The following is a 16,873-nucleotide window of genomic DNA, read 5'->3' as shown; positions in this document are numbered from 1 at the left end:
ATATTTAACCATTGCAGCACATAATCATCCTCCTTTCTCTCTCTTTCTGAACTGATGCATTTGTCTCATGTACACAGAGCAACATGCTGGATAGTCCGCTGTTCCTCTCTGCACATTTTGGACAGATTTTTGTGCTGGCGCTTTGAAAAAGCAGATGGTCACAGTTTTAAGTGTGATGTGAAAGTCAACCAAACCAACAGCTAGACATTTTCCATTCAATGGAGCCGAGTCCCTCAGACTATCTTAATGTGAACAAACAGCAATATATCAAATTCTTATTTTCTCTTAAAATTATGTAATATTAATATCTAACTTAATAAGCAACTTACTCATGCTCCTCGTAACATGCTCAAAGCAAGTGTCTCACTTCTTGAGTCAAACATTCTTGAGTGAATGTTTGATTAAACTATTAGTTTATACTTTTGGAACATAAAGTGTCCTAGTCAATTACCTTCATACTCAATGCAACGTGGATCTAAAAATCAATTGAACATTGATAAAACTGCACTCACTATTTGTTCATGTCTTCCCACGTCTAAAAGCAGAAGTCGTCCTACATCAGTCCGATGTCTTTGGTCAAATCTGTCTGAGCATCTGTAAGTGTGTTTTACCCCTCAGGGATCCATTTATCACACTTTAAAGCCTTTAGCAAACAAGTTGTCCTGCAGTCAAGGAATAGCCATATACCTTTGTGTGAAGGCAGGTGAGTGATTGTGTTATTTCTATGACAAACATAGTTTCTTGAATTTATTAACCTGGAAAAACAGAATGAACAAAAGGAAAAAATCAAATTCTTGTTGTCTCAGAGTGAAAGTACCTGAACACTGGTGGGTAAATGTTTTCTCCAAATAAAACCATAAAAATTCCACACTGATCAGCCTCTTCTTTATAGCATCATACTTTAAGTCCTTAAAGACTTCATTGAATTAGTTAAACATTAGGTGATGCTTTACACCAAGTTATACAAATCAAAAGTCAGTTTGGCATGCTTTCATAAGTCTTTGAAGACACAGTTTTAGATTACATTGAGTGTACCTGCTATAAAAATTACGAACCTCCAATCTTATTGCGATGACATCCTGAAGCTACAGTGTTGAAAAGACTATGAGCTTCTTAAAGAGACAGAGGCCAGTTTCAAAGCATCAAATTGCAAAGTCAAGTTTCTTTAGTTATGTCCAGTACATACAGCATTTTTATAAAAAACAGATGGTAACATAGTTACCTGATTGTGCTACAAAATAGCACTATGTGCCTGGAAAATACATAATACCACCCCTTTAGAGGCTTGAAATGTTGGAGGTGTTAGAATATTATCTGATTTTATAGTGACTACATTACGTATATTGACATGTTGGTTTTTCATCAAAGTGGAGAAGGAAAGAAAATTATGCTGCTAACATAGGGACAGGTTAATATTTAAAACTGTCATCATGAGTTTTGAACAGATATCTGATCAAAGACATGGGAACCCAATAAGTGTAATCTGAGGAATCTTAAGAATCACAGCAACAGTGTATGAATCTGTAGAGTATTATAAAACCAGTTTCAGTCAAATTAGGTCATTTATTCTTATACCAGAAGAGGGCGCATTATGACCTCATGCTTGAGAGCAACTTTGACTTAAAAGTCAAAGTTGTTCTCAAGAATCAGAAAATCATGTGAATTTTTCTGCCTAAAGGAATCATAAGGTACTACAGAAAAAAACAGCCTCTCATCCTTCTGTGATTTATGTGCTGTAATCTTTGGCATGGATCACACTGACCTCTCTAAACAAATTAAGCAATCAGCTTTGACGCAGGATGCTCTGATGCCAGAAGGAAACTGTTTTTTTCGCCCTCAACTCTTGTGTTGGTATTTCTGAATTTATTTCACATTTATTTCTGAATCTTTTTAATACTCCGTTTTAAATAGGTGCTGCAGTAAATGGCCTAAATCCCAGTTTTCAGTGGTTTCAGAAAATTAGGTCTCCATTCACACCAAACTAAGACCACACCATGAAGACAACTTCCACAGTGAGACTGTGGTGGTGCATGATCATGCCGGCAGCATATCAGGATCCTGGTTGCCGCAGCTGAGACAGATGAAAATCCACCCAACAAAAACAAAACAAACAAAAAAACTTTCAGGCTTCTTAAAGATATAGATCACATGCTCACTGAATAGAGCCCCCAGCTGTGGTGAAGAACACTCGCCTCCAAAATACACAGACTGTTTAAAGGCCGAAAGACGAAGGTTTTTAAATGAAAAAAATCTAACTATATTTGTCAAAACTCTTATTAAATATAAACCCAAAAATACGGCAGAAGGGAGGAGGAGAAAGTGGCACTAGTAACTTGTAGAGATTATAATACAATTTTACAAAACTTGTAATGTGACATAAAAATCAGCTTCAGAGCTACAGTGATTGGCCCACTGGGGTGAGTGAAAACTGATTCCTTGTGGTTCTTAGCACATCTAAGATGTATTAAGAATAGTGCACCAATATATCTGCATAGATCTGTATTATAATACAATTTTACAAAACTTGTAATGTGACATAAAAACCAGCTTCAGAGCTACAGTTATTGGCCCACTGGGGTGAGTGAAAACTGATTCCTTGTGGTTCTTAGCACATCTAAGATGCATTAAGAAGTTGTGCACCAATATATCTGATAAATCTGTGATAAATTTGGAGCATTTTTATCGGTTGAAATTGCCTGGTCAAACTACAAGTCTTAATCCAACTGAAACCCTATTGAAGTTTTGAAAATTATTGTTGCTGATCTCCATCCGATTTTACAGAATGAGCTATTTAAGAAGTAAAAAAAGGTTTCTACATTTGGAAAGCTGAAAGAGACATACCCCAAGATGTCATGTTGCAAGTTGTGTTGATATTGATAGACCCAGAGGCATCAAGTAGATTTTGGTGATTTAATAATAAAAAATAAAAACATTTTTTTGTAAAAGGGAGATAACAGGAGAAACCAGCAAGGAGTGGGAGAAGAAAATTTCTATATGTACTGGGAGAGAGAATGCTGGAAAAATGGACCAGGGCTGATTAGCTAACTGATTGCAGGTGTGAGGAGAGAGAGCAGAAGGCAGACTGAGGAGAGGGAGAGAAAAAGTGGCAGGGACTAGGAAATTAATCTAACAGTATAACAAAACTAAATACAGGAAACATAATTAAAGTAGAGTAACTAAGAATAACTAGATAAAAGAAATAAACATAATAAACTAAAATCACTGAGAAATGACTGAACTAAAGACAAACAGGAACAAAATAAGAAACTAACACAAAATAGCAATTAAATTAGAATCAAATCAAACTACAAAACAACCCAAGATCCTAACACAGAACACTTTTTCTTATAGCTGCAGCTTCGTCCACTTTTCAATTATGCACATTTTATTGTTGGTATCTGACCTACAAGCCCAATGAAATTAGGTTTAAGGTTGTAACATGACAAAATAAAAGTTCAAGTGGTCTGAGTGCTTCTTTTAACATCAGACAAGGTGCCTGACGCTTGGTGGCCACCTTCTTTTTTTATTTTATTGGTCATTTTAAAACAATGGTCATGATAAAAAAAAAAAGGTAAGTCTGAAATCAGTTTTCCATCTTGTAGTACTGTAGCCACCATGACCCTGGTCTGGGTAACCTCAGTTACCCTGATGGAAAATGGCTGGTTGGCTGATCTTGAGGCTGTGTATTTGTGTTTATCTCATACCTCCAGTCATTTTCCACTGCAAATTAGAAGCTTCTTGGAATCCTGGTTTAACCTTGAAACAGCTGCTCTAATAGAGGAAGGCTTGTTATTCCAACAAAATGCCTAGTATAGCACTATTTGAGTGTATAACTAAAGATTTTCTGACGTTACAGAGGATGCTTAAAGCCTCAGTGTCTTTACCCATTGATTGCCTGGGTTCAAAGTTCAGCAACCAAATCTAAAAAACAGCAACATAAAAACAACAACCACAACAGCAACATCATCCATACAAAAACCTTTTTATTTGATAAAAGCAATATTGCATTTTTAAGTTAAGGCCAGAGGTAAAATCTCAATAAGATCGACTTTCTTGAAATTACTTGACCACATGTTGGTGAACTTGTGGCATATATTGTAGAGCGAGCTGGCATGCAAGCGTTTAAACATTACATGATTGATTTCTTAAGGACTTTAAGCCACAAACGCTGTCACTTTCAAACATGCATTGCACAAAGCAGTCAGTCTAATCATTAACACAATAACACACACATTTTTTAACAATCTATAAAGCCCGAGTGTTTTTGTTCTTCCGTGTTAAGGTGAACCCCCTGTTGACAGCTATGAATAGATTTTCCCATATTTCTTTCACATCACTGCCACAGGACATCAAAGACTTCAGCTTCTTTTTTATCAAGCTTCTCAAGACAAATTCAGTCAACCATAAGATGAACTTCAGAAAGAGCTATCCTTTGCTCAACTGACCTGACGTTAAAATCTGATCTTTTGACATCAAATACCTTTAACAATTTTCCACTTATTCATCCAAACTACAGTGGATTCTCAAGAAACAGATTTTATACTTAGCAGAAATCTTTCAGTAATGATTGTACTCACATGGGTGTGAGCTGTACACACATAGTAAATAGAGGTTTTATTTCTGTACCCAGAGGATCAGTTCTTGGAAAAATATAGCGAAGAAATGGGCCTTCTAGAAGATACTTTGGATAAATTTATATTTTCAAAATAATCTCATTCAACTAACGGTACATTTGATTGTTTAATCTGTACATTTGACATACAACCCATTCTGACACAAAAATAAATATTATATATTTTTATATTATAAGATTATGAAAAAAGTAAACATATTGTCCTTGAAGTGAATTTGACAAGGGCAAAACTGTGATGGCAACTGGTCAGAGCATCCTGTACCTCTTGTGGAGAGTTTTCGATCAGCAAAGAGCACTATGTATTAAAAGAGGTCAAAGAAAGAGGAAGAAGATAATAGGTATGTATCACTACTGATATCCTAATTGATATTTACCATTATTTTTGCCTTAATAAGATTTTCTCTATGTTCTGTAGAATCTAGAATCCTGACGGTTTCACTCAGGATTGTTTTGTCAGGAAAAGGGAGACCAACACTCAGGTGGTGGTTAAGTTTTCTTGTAAATGCTGGATAAATGACTTTAATAATTTTAAGGTATTGGAAAAAGACTTGACTCTTAGCATAGGTTTTGCAGGGACAATTTGCACTGTCAAAGCAAGGTTTGCCAAAAAGAATTCAAACCATTGGGGTTTTGGGTTCTAGTACCATCTGCTCTGTTTACATGACAATGATCCAACGAAAATGGAATTTTTGTTTTGTTTCTGTTAACACATTTACATGAAGACTTTCTAAATACAATCTTTGTTTACACAGTAACAGTACACATCGAAAAGGTGTAATGCTCTCGCCACGCCACTACTTGGTGCTAAGTCCTTTGAAACTAAGTGCGTATGTGTTTTTTTTTAAAGTTCTACTTGAAAGCACCTCGATTCGCGTTTCCCCTTCAGGTACCGTTCCCCCAGATACTGGGGGGAAACACGCACTATGTGCGTCTGATTAGGGCGCAGTTGGAAAAAAGTGGGATGACTTTGCTGAAACACGTTGTTTGAGCTTTCACGGTGTCCATAGTTGGGGAAACACGAATTGTAGTAACTCCAGCATTGTCAGTAGTTTCTTCTACTATTCTGGATTTTAGGAAGCAGTTATGTTTTCCGTCATACTATGCATGAGCTAGGGATTCCCTGTCAGAAAAGATCAATTTATTCTGTTTACAAGACAACGGACACCGGTACGTTTTACCATTGCAGTTTGAGAACCCGTTCTCAAACTGTGCTGTTATCAGAGAAAACATTCGGTGGTTTCATGTAAATGTACACTACAAACACAACAAAACTTCCATTTTCACCAGAAATTGTTGTGTAAACAGGGCCTCAGGGTGAATGGTGGAATATGCTACAGTTTGACTTAAGGTCAGGCAATGTGTAACCTTCCTCGCTCGTCACGGCACCAGTGTAACCTTCCTCGCTTGGTTGTTTGTCACCTTCTTCACTAGTATGACACAGAATGAAACACTCTTCACAATGTGACTTATAATTGCATGCAAGTGGCCCCACAGCTGAAAAATAAAAGAAGACAGAGTTAGTGTCGTGACTGAGTTGTCAGTCATGAACACCAACTGGCGCAGCTCCCACTCATAGGGTCATATTTTTCCAGCCCAACCATGAGAAAACGTTACAATGAGTCAAAAAAATAAAGCAAAAAAATGGTTTCCATTGCAAAGGAAAATATATACAAGTGTTATTCTAAGGTGTAATGCATTATGAATTCATCTGAGTGTTACAGAAACAAACATGTATACAACCTTGACTGGATTCCACTCAGCTGAGTTAGGCCCTGTTTACACGACCACAATTTCAGGTGAAAATGGGAGAGTTTTGTTGTGTTTGTAGTGTACATTTACATGAAACCACCGAATGTTTTTTCTGACAACGGCACAGTTTGAGAACGGGTTCTGGAGTGCAATGGTAAAACGTAGCAGTGTCCGTTGTCTTGTAAACAGTATAAATGGATCTTTTCTATTAGGGAATCCCTAGCTCATGCATAGTATGACGCAAAACATAGCTGCTTCCTAAAATCCACAGAAGAAGAAACTACTGACAATGCTGGTATTACTACAATTTGTGTTTTCCCATCAGATACGGTTCCCCCAGCATCTCTTCACCGCTCCGCACCGCCCAGATGACAAAATACACACATGCTTGTTCAGCGATCATAACAAACATATGCTTGTTCAGCACTCTTATCTAGAGAAATACAGACACCGTGAAAGCTCAAACAAGGTGTTTCAGCAAAGTTATCCCACTTTTTTACAACTGTGCCTTAATCAGATGCACATATGTTGTTGTTTTCCCCCAGTATCTGGGGAAACGGTACCTGAAGGGGAAACGGTTACCTGAATCAACCCAAATCAACGTGCTTTCAAGTAGAACTGTTTTTTAAACACATGCGCACTTAGACTGCGTTCACACTGCAGACTGAAATGACCCAATTCCGATATTTTGTTAAATCGGATTTTTTTGCCGGGGCCGTTCACACTGCCACACATATGCGACCTGTATGTGTTCTGCAGTCTGAACGGGCAAAGGACCTGAAAGTGTCCCGCATGCGCAGTAGAGGGCGCAATAGCGTCAGCGTTGTCAGAGTTCTGCCAACCGCCATAAAAAGAAGTGCTCAGTGTTTGCGGAAGTAAATGTGGAGGCTAACGGTGGAGCATAGCCTACATATTTGAAGTTGTCCGACCGGAGTAGCATAATAACAACTTAATCCTCATTATAGTCCGTCGTGGTTGTTGTTATATGTCCCGCTTGAGCGTATCAGGGCACAGAATAGTGAGATTTGTCCAGTATCAGTGACGTTCAGTACGGATGAATGTGACCTGAACGTTAAGTCCCTTTTGAATCGGATACGTATCGGATATGCAAGTGGTTCAGCACTTGCATATCAGCACTGGGTCGCATTCGAAAAGAATCCGACCTGTGCTGTTCAGACTGTCATGAAACGATCAGATACAGGTCGCATTATGTAAAAGAAAAATCGGAATTGGGTCACTTCAGCCTGCAGTGTGAACGCAGCCTTAGTTTCAAAGAACCTAGCACCTACTAGTGGTGTGGCGAGACCATTACACCTTTTCGAAGTGTCCCGTTACTGTGTAAACAAAGATTCTAATTAGAATGTTTTTATGTGAATGTGTTGACAGAACGGGAAAAAAAATCCATTTTCGTTAGATTATGGTCTTAGAGACCTGCTATTGTGTCAGATACCTTGTAGGTATGGATGCTTTGATGCTTGATGAACTTTAACCTGAGAAGTTTTTGCAGAGATGTGTCATCAAGTCTGCTCTGGAAAAGGCCAGCTACAACAATAATCGCAGCCAAACGAATTACAAACAATATTGTGGCCAATATATTTTGTATAAGCACTCTGATTAAAGGTTTCACTGCAAAAATACATCCACACTAACATTTGGTTAAGCATCCCTTACACTTTAATTTAATTTCTTTCTTCTTTATAAGATTATTATTATTATCTTGGGAGCTAAAGAGGAAATATCTAGAGTCAACACATAGCTTTTATTATTACAGCTAGAATCTAATGATCAGGCCCAAAATCTGGGTCCATCTGGATACTGATGGACCTACACCTGAACTTTCAAAGACACATAAAGACAATGACAAAGTCGGCCTTCTGTCAATCTAAGATTAAAGGTCCGTCTGTCCATCCATCCAATACAGTGGCTCACATTCTCAGTAAAACCGGGAAAATAGAGCACATTACCCAGTTGTAAAGTCCTTACACTGACTCCCAATAGCTCAGAACATATACTTTAAAATACTTTTGTTATGTTCCAAATGCCTAATCAATGTATCTTGATTAGCACCTAAATACATTAAGGTAAGGTGTTGTCGTTGTACCAATCCTCCAGACCAATAAGGTGTTCTGGTGTAAATCTACCCTGTATCCCTAAAACCAGAACCAAACATGGAGAAGCAATATTTTGATTTTACGCTCCACAAATCTGGGACAAACTCCCAGTAACCTTCAAAACAGCTAAAACACTGAGTTCCTTCAAATCAACTCTGAAAACCCACCTGTTTAGAGTTGCCTTTGATTGATAAATCTGGAATATTGATCAATATTGAATATTTCAACATTTTATGTTTACTGCTCGTTTCATAATTGGTTACTGTATTAAAGAAAATAATTTTGAACTGCCTTGTTGCTGAAACGTGCTAATCAAATTAACTTGTCTTGACCTAAATGCCATGAAACATTTGATTTTGTACTAAATAAAGTGGCCTGCGAGAGTGTTTGCTGTTACATACAATGCGGAAGCCCGGGCAATCACCGTCCACCTGGGCAGAAGGAACTCCCTACTAATTTTCAATGGAGGTTATTTCTTCCTGTTTATGAGCTCACGTGAAGGTCCCACGCAGCGAGTTTCTTTTCGCTTTGATTGACTAGCTGTGGAAGGAGGCTGGGCTCCACTCCACACTCAAGTCCCGCCTCGCGCGTGTTTCTTGATGGGAACTAACGATATAAAATGAAGCGTTTTAGCACGATAACAGAGACGCGGTGTGAAGTTAGAGGTCACCTAGTGAACTGCTGTACGGACACTTGAGACAGACTGATGCTTTAACCAGCCAGCGCGCGGAGAGACGTCGCTGACCGGGTTTCTTGTCACTTCCAAGCCGAAAATCCCTGCATCTAGTCGCCGGGTGAGGTACGGAGCAGAGCCATGGCGGGGGACGGTTCGGACCAGCGAGCCCTGCAGTATGAACAAACTTTGGTGAGTTTCACTTGTTGCATTTTGGCACTTTTCGTATTTATCCACGGCTCTCCTTGGTCTCCGAAACCAGGACTGACGGATTGTACCACCTGGCTTTCCCCGCACACATCTGGTAGCTAAACAGCAGAATGTTGTTCAAAGTTTACTTGGAGTGAAAATACAAGGAAACTGTGAAAATTACATGAGCCGAATGCTCCGTCGTGGCATTCACATGCTAAAAACTCAAGTCTGAGTCTGTAAATCAGGAGTGAGCAGAATGACAAACTTGTTTCAACATATTTTGAACGAAGTTCAACTTGTTTTGTTTTCTCGCGTGTGCAGCAGCTGTGTGTCGCTTTATGTGTTCCTGAAGGCTTTGGTGCACATTCCACGTACACAGACAAGGTGACACAGTTGGCTAAAGTGACGTTTCTGAAGTGTTAAGCAGGACATATTCATTGACTTTACAAGCACAAAGAACGGAGCTGCTCGCTGTCAACATCTGGATTCAGATTCAGCCAGTGTCCTACCTTTTTAAGACTAGATTTTTGCCAGACTTGAATAAAACATAAAAAAAGATGAGAAAGCTCCCCTCTTTCAATTCACAAAGTATATTATTAGGTTTATAATTATTCATACCCTATGGCAGTTTTGGATTACACAGTAATTTCATTCATTTAAAAAGGTTGTATCTATATTTATGTCACATGCATCTCCAAAAAGACTGCACTGCACTTTATTGACATTACTACATATCAGAAAATATTTGCACTATTCTCTATAATTAATGGGAACTCTGTTATTGAGCTGCTGACCAGCATTTTGCACGTTTCTGCTGATATTTTGATGATCTATCTGTAGTTATGAGCTCCAAGTCTTTCAGGCTGAACTGCTTCCTTGTTACCCTAATCTTTAACTCCTCTTTTCTGTCGGATGCAGATCAGGACTTTGGCTGGATCACTCCAAAATCTTAATACTTTTAATCAGAACAAACATGTTAATCAAATTAAAAAAATAACTTTAAATCTTAATCTTCCATGTGTAGCAATAATTTTGAGCCAAACAGTACATTTGATATTCAGGTGACTAAACCTAAAAATATGCAAGTTTTTGCTGCATGTGCAATTAGTTTTCCTTGCTAACTCCTTTAAAATAAACTGGTGTGCAGAAAAATGTAAGACTTGTATGTGTGCAGCTCAAATTAAATGTTTGTCAAGTGTGATTAGCAGAATGTTATTTTGACAGCTGTCATAATGGTTACTGTATGTGTCAGGAGTTTAGTGCGGCGGCTCTATTAACATCAGACAATAGATGTGTTCAGTGCTGCTCGGGCGAGCCTGAGTGTGAAATAATGTTCAGTATGTTGGTGCAAGTGACAGTTGTGCAGTGGGGGGGATAGTTGTGCTGGCTGTTGGGTCGCAGTTTTACGCTCATAAGTTACTGATGCACTTTGCATAAATAGTGGCCATCTCAAAGAAAGTCTGCGTGGAGCTTTTAGTTGTTTTTATTAGGCTGAACCTGACTAACATTGAACTCTTACACTGCAACGCCTTCTAAAACTTGTAATAAAGTTGTCTTGAACTTTAATGTGTTTTAAGGTGTTGCATGGTGCACTGTGTGGATGTCCTGTTTCTCTCGTACTGTTTAGCATTAATGCCACAAGGTTCATCTGACTATGCTTGTTTTGTCCTCTACTGCAAAAGTAACTTTTTATGGGTTTGGGTTTCTTGCAACAGATGCTTGTACAATGAATGGATTTACAGAGTGTACACCTGAGTTGTAGATCTGTGCAGCTTCTCCAGAGTTGCATAGAGGGGTTTTCTGATTAAAGCTCTGCTCGAGTGACTTGTCAAGTTTCTAGATTTCATAGTAGATTAGTATTGTTTTAAAACCTAACCTTGCATTACCTCTGACCTGTCTGCTGTGCTCCTTCTTTCATTGGCTTCTCTTTTTAATGTTTTCAATGAGATGTCTCTAAGAAAAGCATATTATTACTTATTAATTTTACAACTAACAGGTGGCTGCCACTGAGACAAGTGGTTATATTTTTATTTCATATGTTTTCTATGTAAGATATTGTGTTGTCTTGTGAAACTGTAGGAAGAGTCTTTATAAGTCACTTCTGAGTGCTTGGATGTGTCTTTGTGGAGCAGAGATCTTCAGCATGTTCCTCACGTTGGTAAAGAGGGAACTTTGTGTGGATGTTTCTGGATAAAACTTCTGTCAGGCCAAACGAATCCCTATTTTATTTCTGGTTTTATACGGACCAGTTCAGTGGCACTGAGGCTTTAAATTAAGAGCAACCACAGCTGTAACACTACTTTGGGCCTCTGTTTCCTCTATTTGAAAAAGTTTCTTTGTAAAAGGAAAAACGGTCCCCTCCTCCCCCCACCCTATGTTCTGTTAATCCGTGTGTGCGGTTGTGTGAGAGATTACACAACTTGCGACCCGCTGATTCAGCACTGGACACGCCGTCACCCTGGCAGGTCTCGTGCTCGGCCCTACGGCTCTCTGTAAGGGAGAAAAAATAAATAAGTAAAAACCCGACGGCTGTTGTCCAACTCTCCTCAACCCAGCTGCAAAACAATGGCATAAACTACATAGAACCAAACAAAAATAGAAAACAGTTTCAAAATGAGAGTAACCTCGTTTACCATCAGTTCCCCCCTCCTGCCTCCTTTCCATCTCCTCGCTGTGGGCTGTAGTAACATGGTGTCTTTGTGTGATATTGGCAGTCGTGATGGTTGTGTGGGTTTTGTTGTGGGCAGCGGATGCTCAAAGAGGCCAGTGTGGTTCGGTTGTGAGAGAGAATGAAAAGCTGGCTGGAGAGAAAAGCTGGCGGGGTCAGGAGTGCCAAGCTCTAAGACGAAAAACCTGCCTCAAAGTACCGTTGGTCATAGGCGCCGGAACAGGGGGGGCCAGAGGGCCATTGGCCCCCCACTTTACGGCCCTGCCCTGCCCGTTCGTTGGTCCCACCAGACATTTACACAGGTTGCACACAACTCTTACAATCCATGACTGACATCTCTCTGTGTTTATGTGCAGACAGAGGTACAAATAAAACCTACAACACTGAGATCTGGACCAAATTCTAAATGCTCCAGATCGCATAACAGTCCCCCAAAGGTTTACGCACATGTGGCAGTTTTGGGTCAGGTTGGGATCATGAACGAGTCTGACAACTGAAAAAAGGCTTTGACTCTGTTCTGGTCCAGGTCTGAACCAATTCTGCCTAAAAATTAAATGATATTTCTGTATTGATCACCATTTATAGATCTGTGACGATGTTTTCTTTCTAATGGCGTTGGGATGAAATAAACAAAAAAGGACATCGGGCCCATGTCCGTTTACGGGTCCGGACCAAATGCTCACCCACACTTTGCCCAGAGCAGATCACTTTTGCTCAAGTCAAAAAATAATTGCATGAGTTTATTTATTTTTTCCCTCTTTGCTCTTTCAAAACCCAATCAGCCATCAGTAGCCATCGATACTTATGGCTACTGATGGGTTTTCAGGTCTCTGTTGGCTGTTGAAATTAATTTTTGTCTGCTAAATAACAAGTACATTAAGTTTATTCATGGTATTTTTCTTTTTGTTTTTAATGCAAAAATATTGAGATCTCTTTCCCGCACAATTTGTGGAACATGCAGCAAATATAATCTGCGCTGCCTTTTGGTTTTAGACCTAGCGCATCCAGATAGTGCTGCTGCGCCGTAACGTGATGATGCGCTGGAACCATTAGGTTGTCCTGCTGCTCTAAATTGGCATTGCTGGAGGATATCTGACATGTATTTTATCTATTATTTTTTTAATGTTCCAAATATTTGACCAGTCGTAATTTTTGTCATATCTATCTATCCTCGGCATAGCAGTATCGTACGTATTTTGCACTTGTAATAAGTAGCTGAGCACAGGGGCACCCGCAGCTGTACGCACTGTGTGTACCTTGAAATTTTCCTTTAAGTAAAACAGTAAAGAATAATTTTTGATTTTTTTTTTATCTAACCTTCTTTACTATTAACAACATTTAGGAGAAAAAAAGATCTATTGTGGCAAAACATCTTGTATGTAGCGAGTCTGTGTGAGTCTGTGGAGGTGCGCACGCCAAAGCCTAAATGTTATTGGTCAGTTTACTTTTGTAAATTTGGCGGCTTGGCACTTTTTTCATAAGCCAAAAATGAATGAGCGGAGTTTGAATCCTCCCGTAGTTCTAAGAGCGGTCGTTTGGATCCTGCCAGAGCTTTTTACTGTGTGCGCAGTTCTTTTGGGTCGCCGATTTATGAGCTTTGTGTGTGACCCGCCAGGTGTCAACTGGGTGACACCTGACGGGTCACCCAGTTGGACAACTGTTTAAGCCGCTACTGGTGCGTTCACACCAATGATGCATTGACAACAAAACCTTCATACAAACACTGTGTTTTAATACCGTCGATCTCTGTCTTCAGCTGTTCTTAGGTCGACTGCAGCCATTTATCCGTCTTTTACATTTTTCCAGACTCCAGTTTTGAAAATGGAATAAAGTCCATTCCGCCATCTAAATGCTCTGTGTAAAGCTGCCTTCTCCATGTTCCCCACTGACAACTTTTAACATTTTTTTCCTGATTATTTTCCACCAAATCTCTATGACTGTAGCGCTTTCAATAGCAAACAATTATCAAATCTAGCCAGATCGCAGCGCATAGACCCAAAAACGTTGTCCTCCAGATAAGGGGTGTTTACTGTTTACCTCGGCACAAATTGCGACAAACCCACTGAATTGATTGACAGGTGCCATTATATCAATTGAACAAGTGCGTGCGCCTGACATTCAAAGTGCGTAACAGAGGTGACGGAGCACTCCATGGTTCCCCCACCTCAAAAATGAATCCAGCGCCGCTGCCGTTGGTAAACCTCAAACTGAAACATCAGTTCACATTTATAAACACCTGATCTGTAGATATGTTTGCTGTGCATAGTCACTCGTTATTGAGGGAGTCAATTGTCAGTCATTTGTTTTATCAGCAATATTAGTCCCTTTTTTTCATGTGATCAAAGGTAACATTTTATGTGCTGTATAATGGCATTGATTGTGTCCCTTTCTTGAAGTGTATAGTTAATAACTTACATTTCATGTGGCGTGACAAGTCTTTCTCCCCAATAAAACTGTGTTTATCTGAATCACTCTGATAAAAGTGCAGATATGTGGTTGAATTTAATTAATAATTGTGCCAAACACTGGGCATAAATCATACTGTAACCTTAACCCTAACTCTTTTTAAAGAAGCATAATCTAATTTGCCCATCTGTTTCCCATAAAATGGAGGCATAAGATGAAAGTTTCTTCCTGGCTTATCAGATTTCATGTATTGTTAAAACTCATTGGTCAACTTGGAAAATTTCAGTATTTTCTGATAAATGTGCTTAAAAATTTGTCTTGTTCAGAATGTGATTAGTGATTTGCTAAATATATTGCCCAGTTTTTAGACTCTATCTCTCAAAAGCATGCAGGTAATGTGACCTGATCATCAGAAAGTATTTTTTTAGTTTTTGAACCACATTTTTATGTTTCTGTTCTCTCATGTCTTTGAATGTTTACCAACCAAGCTTAGGGGTATTTCAGGATGTTACACTCTGAAAGTGTAAGAGCACTTGGCTGTCTTGATGTATCTGAACTTGGGTATAAGGAGTGAAAATCTCTAGTCGGTTAATGTTTATGCAGAAGGCTACAATGCAGTAACTTGCGTTCCCACGTGTGTAATTTATCACAGAATACACTTTTTAAAATCTGTACCCATTCTTTGGAAAAAAACAAGGAACCAACTAAAACAAAATTTTTCATGGTGATCTATTGTTTCTCTTCTATGTTTTTAAAGCCCATTCAAAGTTAAACCCATGTGACTCTCTTTCACTGCTCTAATTTGGCTCACCCATTGTGCTTATTAGAGCAGTAGTTCCCAAATATTTAACCTTAAGCCCCACAGAAATCACAATAAAAGAGATTTATGACTCATAATATGAAGCAGTTAAACAGGGTGTAATGACATCACCAATATATTAATTTTATTTTTTGTAAGTTCTGATTTCTTAAAATTAACATAATAAATTTGCTGGTATCGTTTAATTTTCAAGAATATGTCAAGACCCCATTTTTGTTGATTAGTGACCCCAACAGAGGTCTTGAGGTCCCATGTGCTGTCATGGTAACAGGAGTCTGTATCAATAGCTATCCTAGTATCGTATTAGACTCCTAGTAACTCGATGGCTGCTGATCCATTGTGGTAACATTTGTAATGAGCTTTGTAATTGGCTTTGCCTTCTCCGACTTATAGGGAGATTTGGTGGTGAAATTTATGGTAGCAGGTAAGATCGGCTGTTTTACTTGTGCCTCCATGTGAAAGCATGTGGTATGGTTTTAAAATATTTCATATTAGTTTAACAGAGTTAATAAGGTTTGGCTCTTGTCTAATTCATTTCTATTGTAGAATCATCCATGTCTGCATCCCAATACTTTGAACAACAGAGTTTATCTCCAAGCCTACTAAATTGCAAAGGTATTCATATTCCTTGAACTTTTTCAAGGTGTAAAGTGATACATATAGGGTTGTTGTACTCCTGAACAATGAACCTCAGCCTAATGTCATGTGGAACCTCTAACAATTTTTTAGAATTGGGGGCAGCATGTTAGAATATTTGTTACGTTGCTTCTGATTTGTTCTTTTTGTAGACTTGTGTTAGTTATTTTGGTAGAAACACTGCATGTTTGGACACTTATTCCCTTTGGGTTTGGATGTTTTGCAGATGAAAAGGAATTTTGCTCTTAGTTTTTTATATTGGAACAGTTATGTAATCATGACAATAAGGTATTATTTTTTACAACTAGAAGTAGCTGATGATTATTTCAAAAGCTCAAATGAACCTGAACTCCAAATCCCAGAGGAGTTAAAAATAATGCTTCGTGGATACAGAGCAGGACCAAACAGCAGAGAGAGAAGGAAGAGGTTCAAGCCATCTTTTTCATCGATCATAATGGGCACAGATCATGTGCTTGACTCTCTGACTTGCTTTCTAGCTATAGAAAGATTTAAGATTAACTAGAAACAGATTTTATACTTAGAAGAAATCTTTCAGTAATGATTGTACTCACAAGATTTAAGATTTAAAAAAGAGCAGCAAAACCAGATGAGATGGATTAGCAGTGCTTGCCAATGAAAGATGGTGTCATCCATGACATGTTAATGTGGAATATTGTGTCTGCTGCTCATCATGGTGGTCATGAGACTGCCTTACTGAAACGGTATTTAGTCAGAGGCCTCTTCAGATTTGTTGCTACCAGAGATCCTCTCTTCCCACAGCATCACTATCATGACAACTCTTTCGAGATATCTGGACGATGTGAGTTGCAACAATATACAGTCTTTCTTTGCGCTGAAGTATTTTTGAATTGAATTTACCTTTTTTAGTATCGTTTCACACCAAAGCATCGCCACAGCATGATGTTGTCATCACCATGTGTCATCATTGTGAAGTATTCAGTGATGTGTAGAGAATGCCAAACTT

General features: G+C 38.7%; 1 protein-coding gene across 9 annotated transcripts in view; it reads left to right on the top strand.

Annotated features, from left to right (window-relative positions):
• The first annotated feature begins 8,991 nt into the window (after positions 1-8,991).
• LOC111611959 (chloride channel protein 2-like) overlaps positions 8,992-16,873 on the top strand; it is a 118,608-nt gene continuing 110,726 nt past the window's right edge. For 3 of the 9 annotated variants that reach the window (XM_023351113.1, XM_023351112.1, XM_023351111.1), the window contains exon 1: positions 8,993-9,358. In XM_023351113.1, the coding sequence (XP_023206881.1) occupies positions 9,308-9,358 (51 nt within the window). In that variant the 5' untranslated portion in view covers positions 8,993-9,307. Of the gene's footprint in view, positions 9,359-16,873 lie in introns of all 9 variants that reach the window. The other 6 variants (XM_023351110.1, XM_023351109.1, XM_023351114.1 and 3 more) reach the window with 3 other exon arrangements.

Source organism: Xiphophorus maculatus, chromosome 18 (assembly GCF_002775205.1).
Source record: "Xiphophorus maculatus strain JP 163 A chromosome 18, X_maculatus-5.0-male, whole genome shotgun sequence".
Taxonomy (NCBI): domain Eukaryota; kingdom Metazoa; phylum Chordata; class Actinopteri; order Cyprinodontiformes; family Poeciliidae; genus Xiphophorus; species Xiphophorus maculatus.
This window is presented reverse-complemented; position numbering and strand designations above follow the sequence as displayed.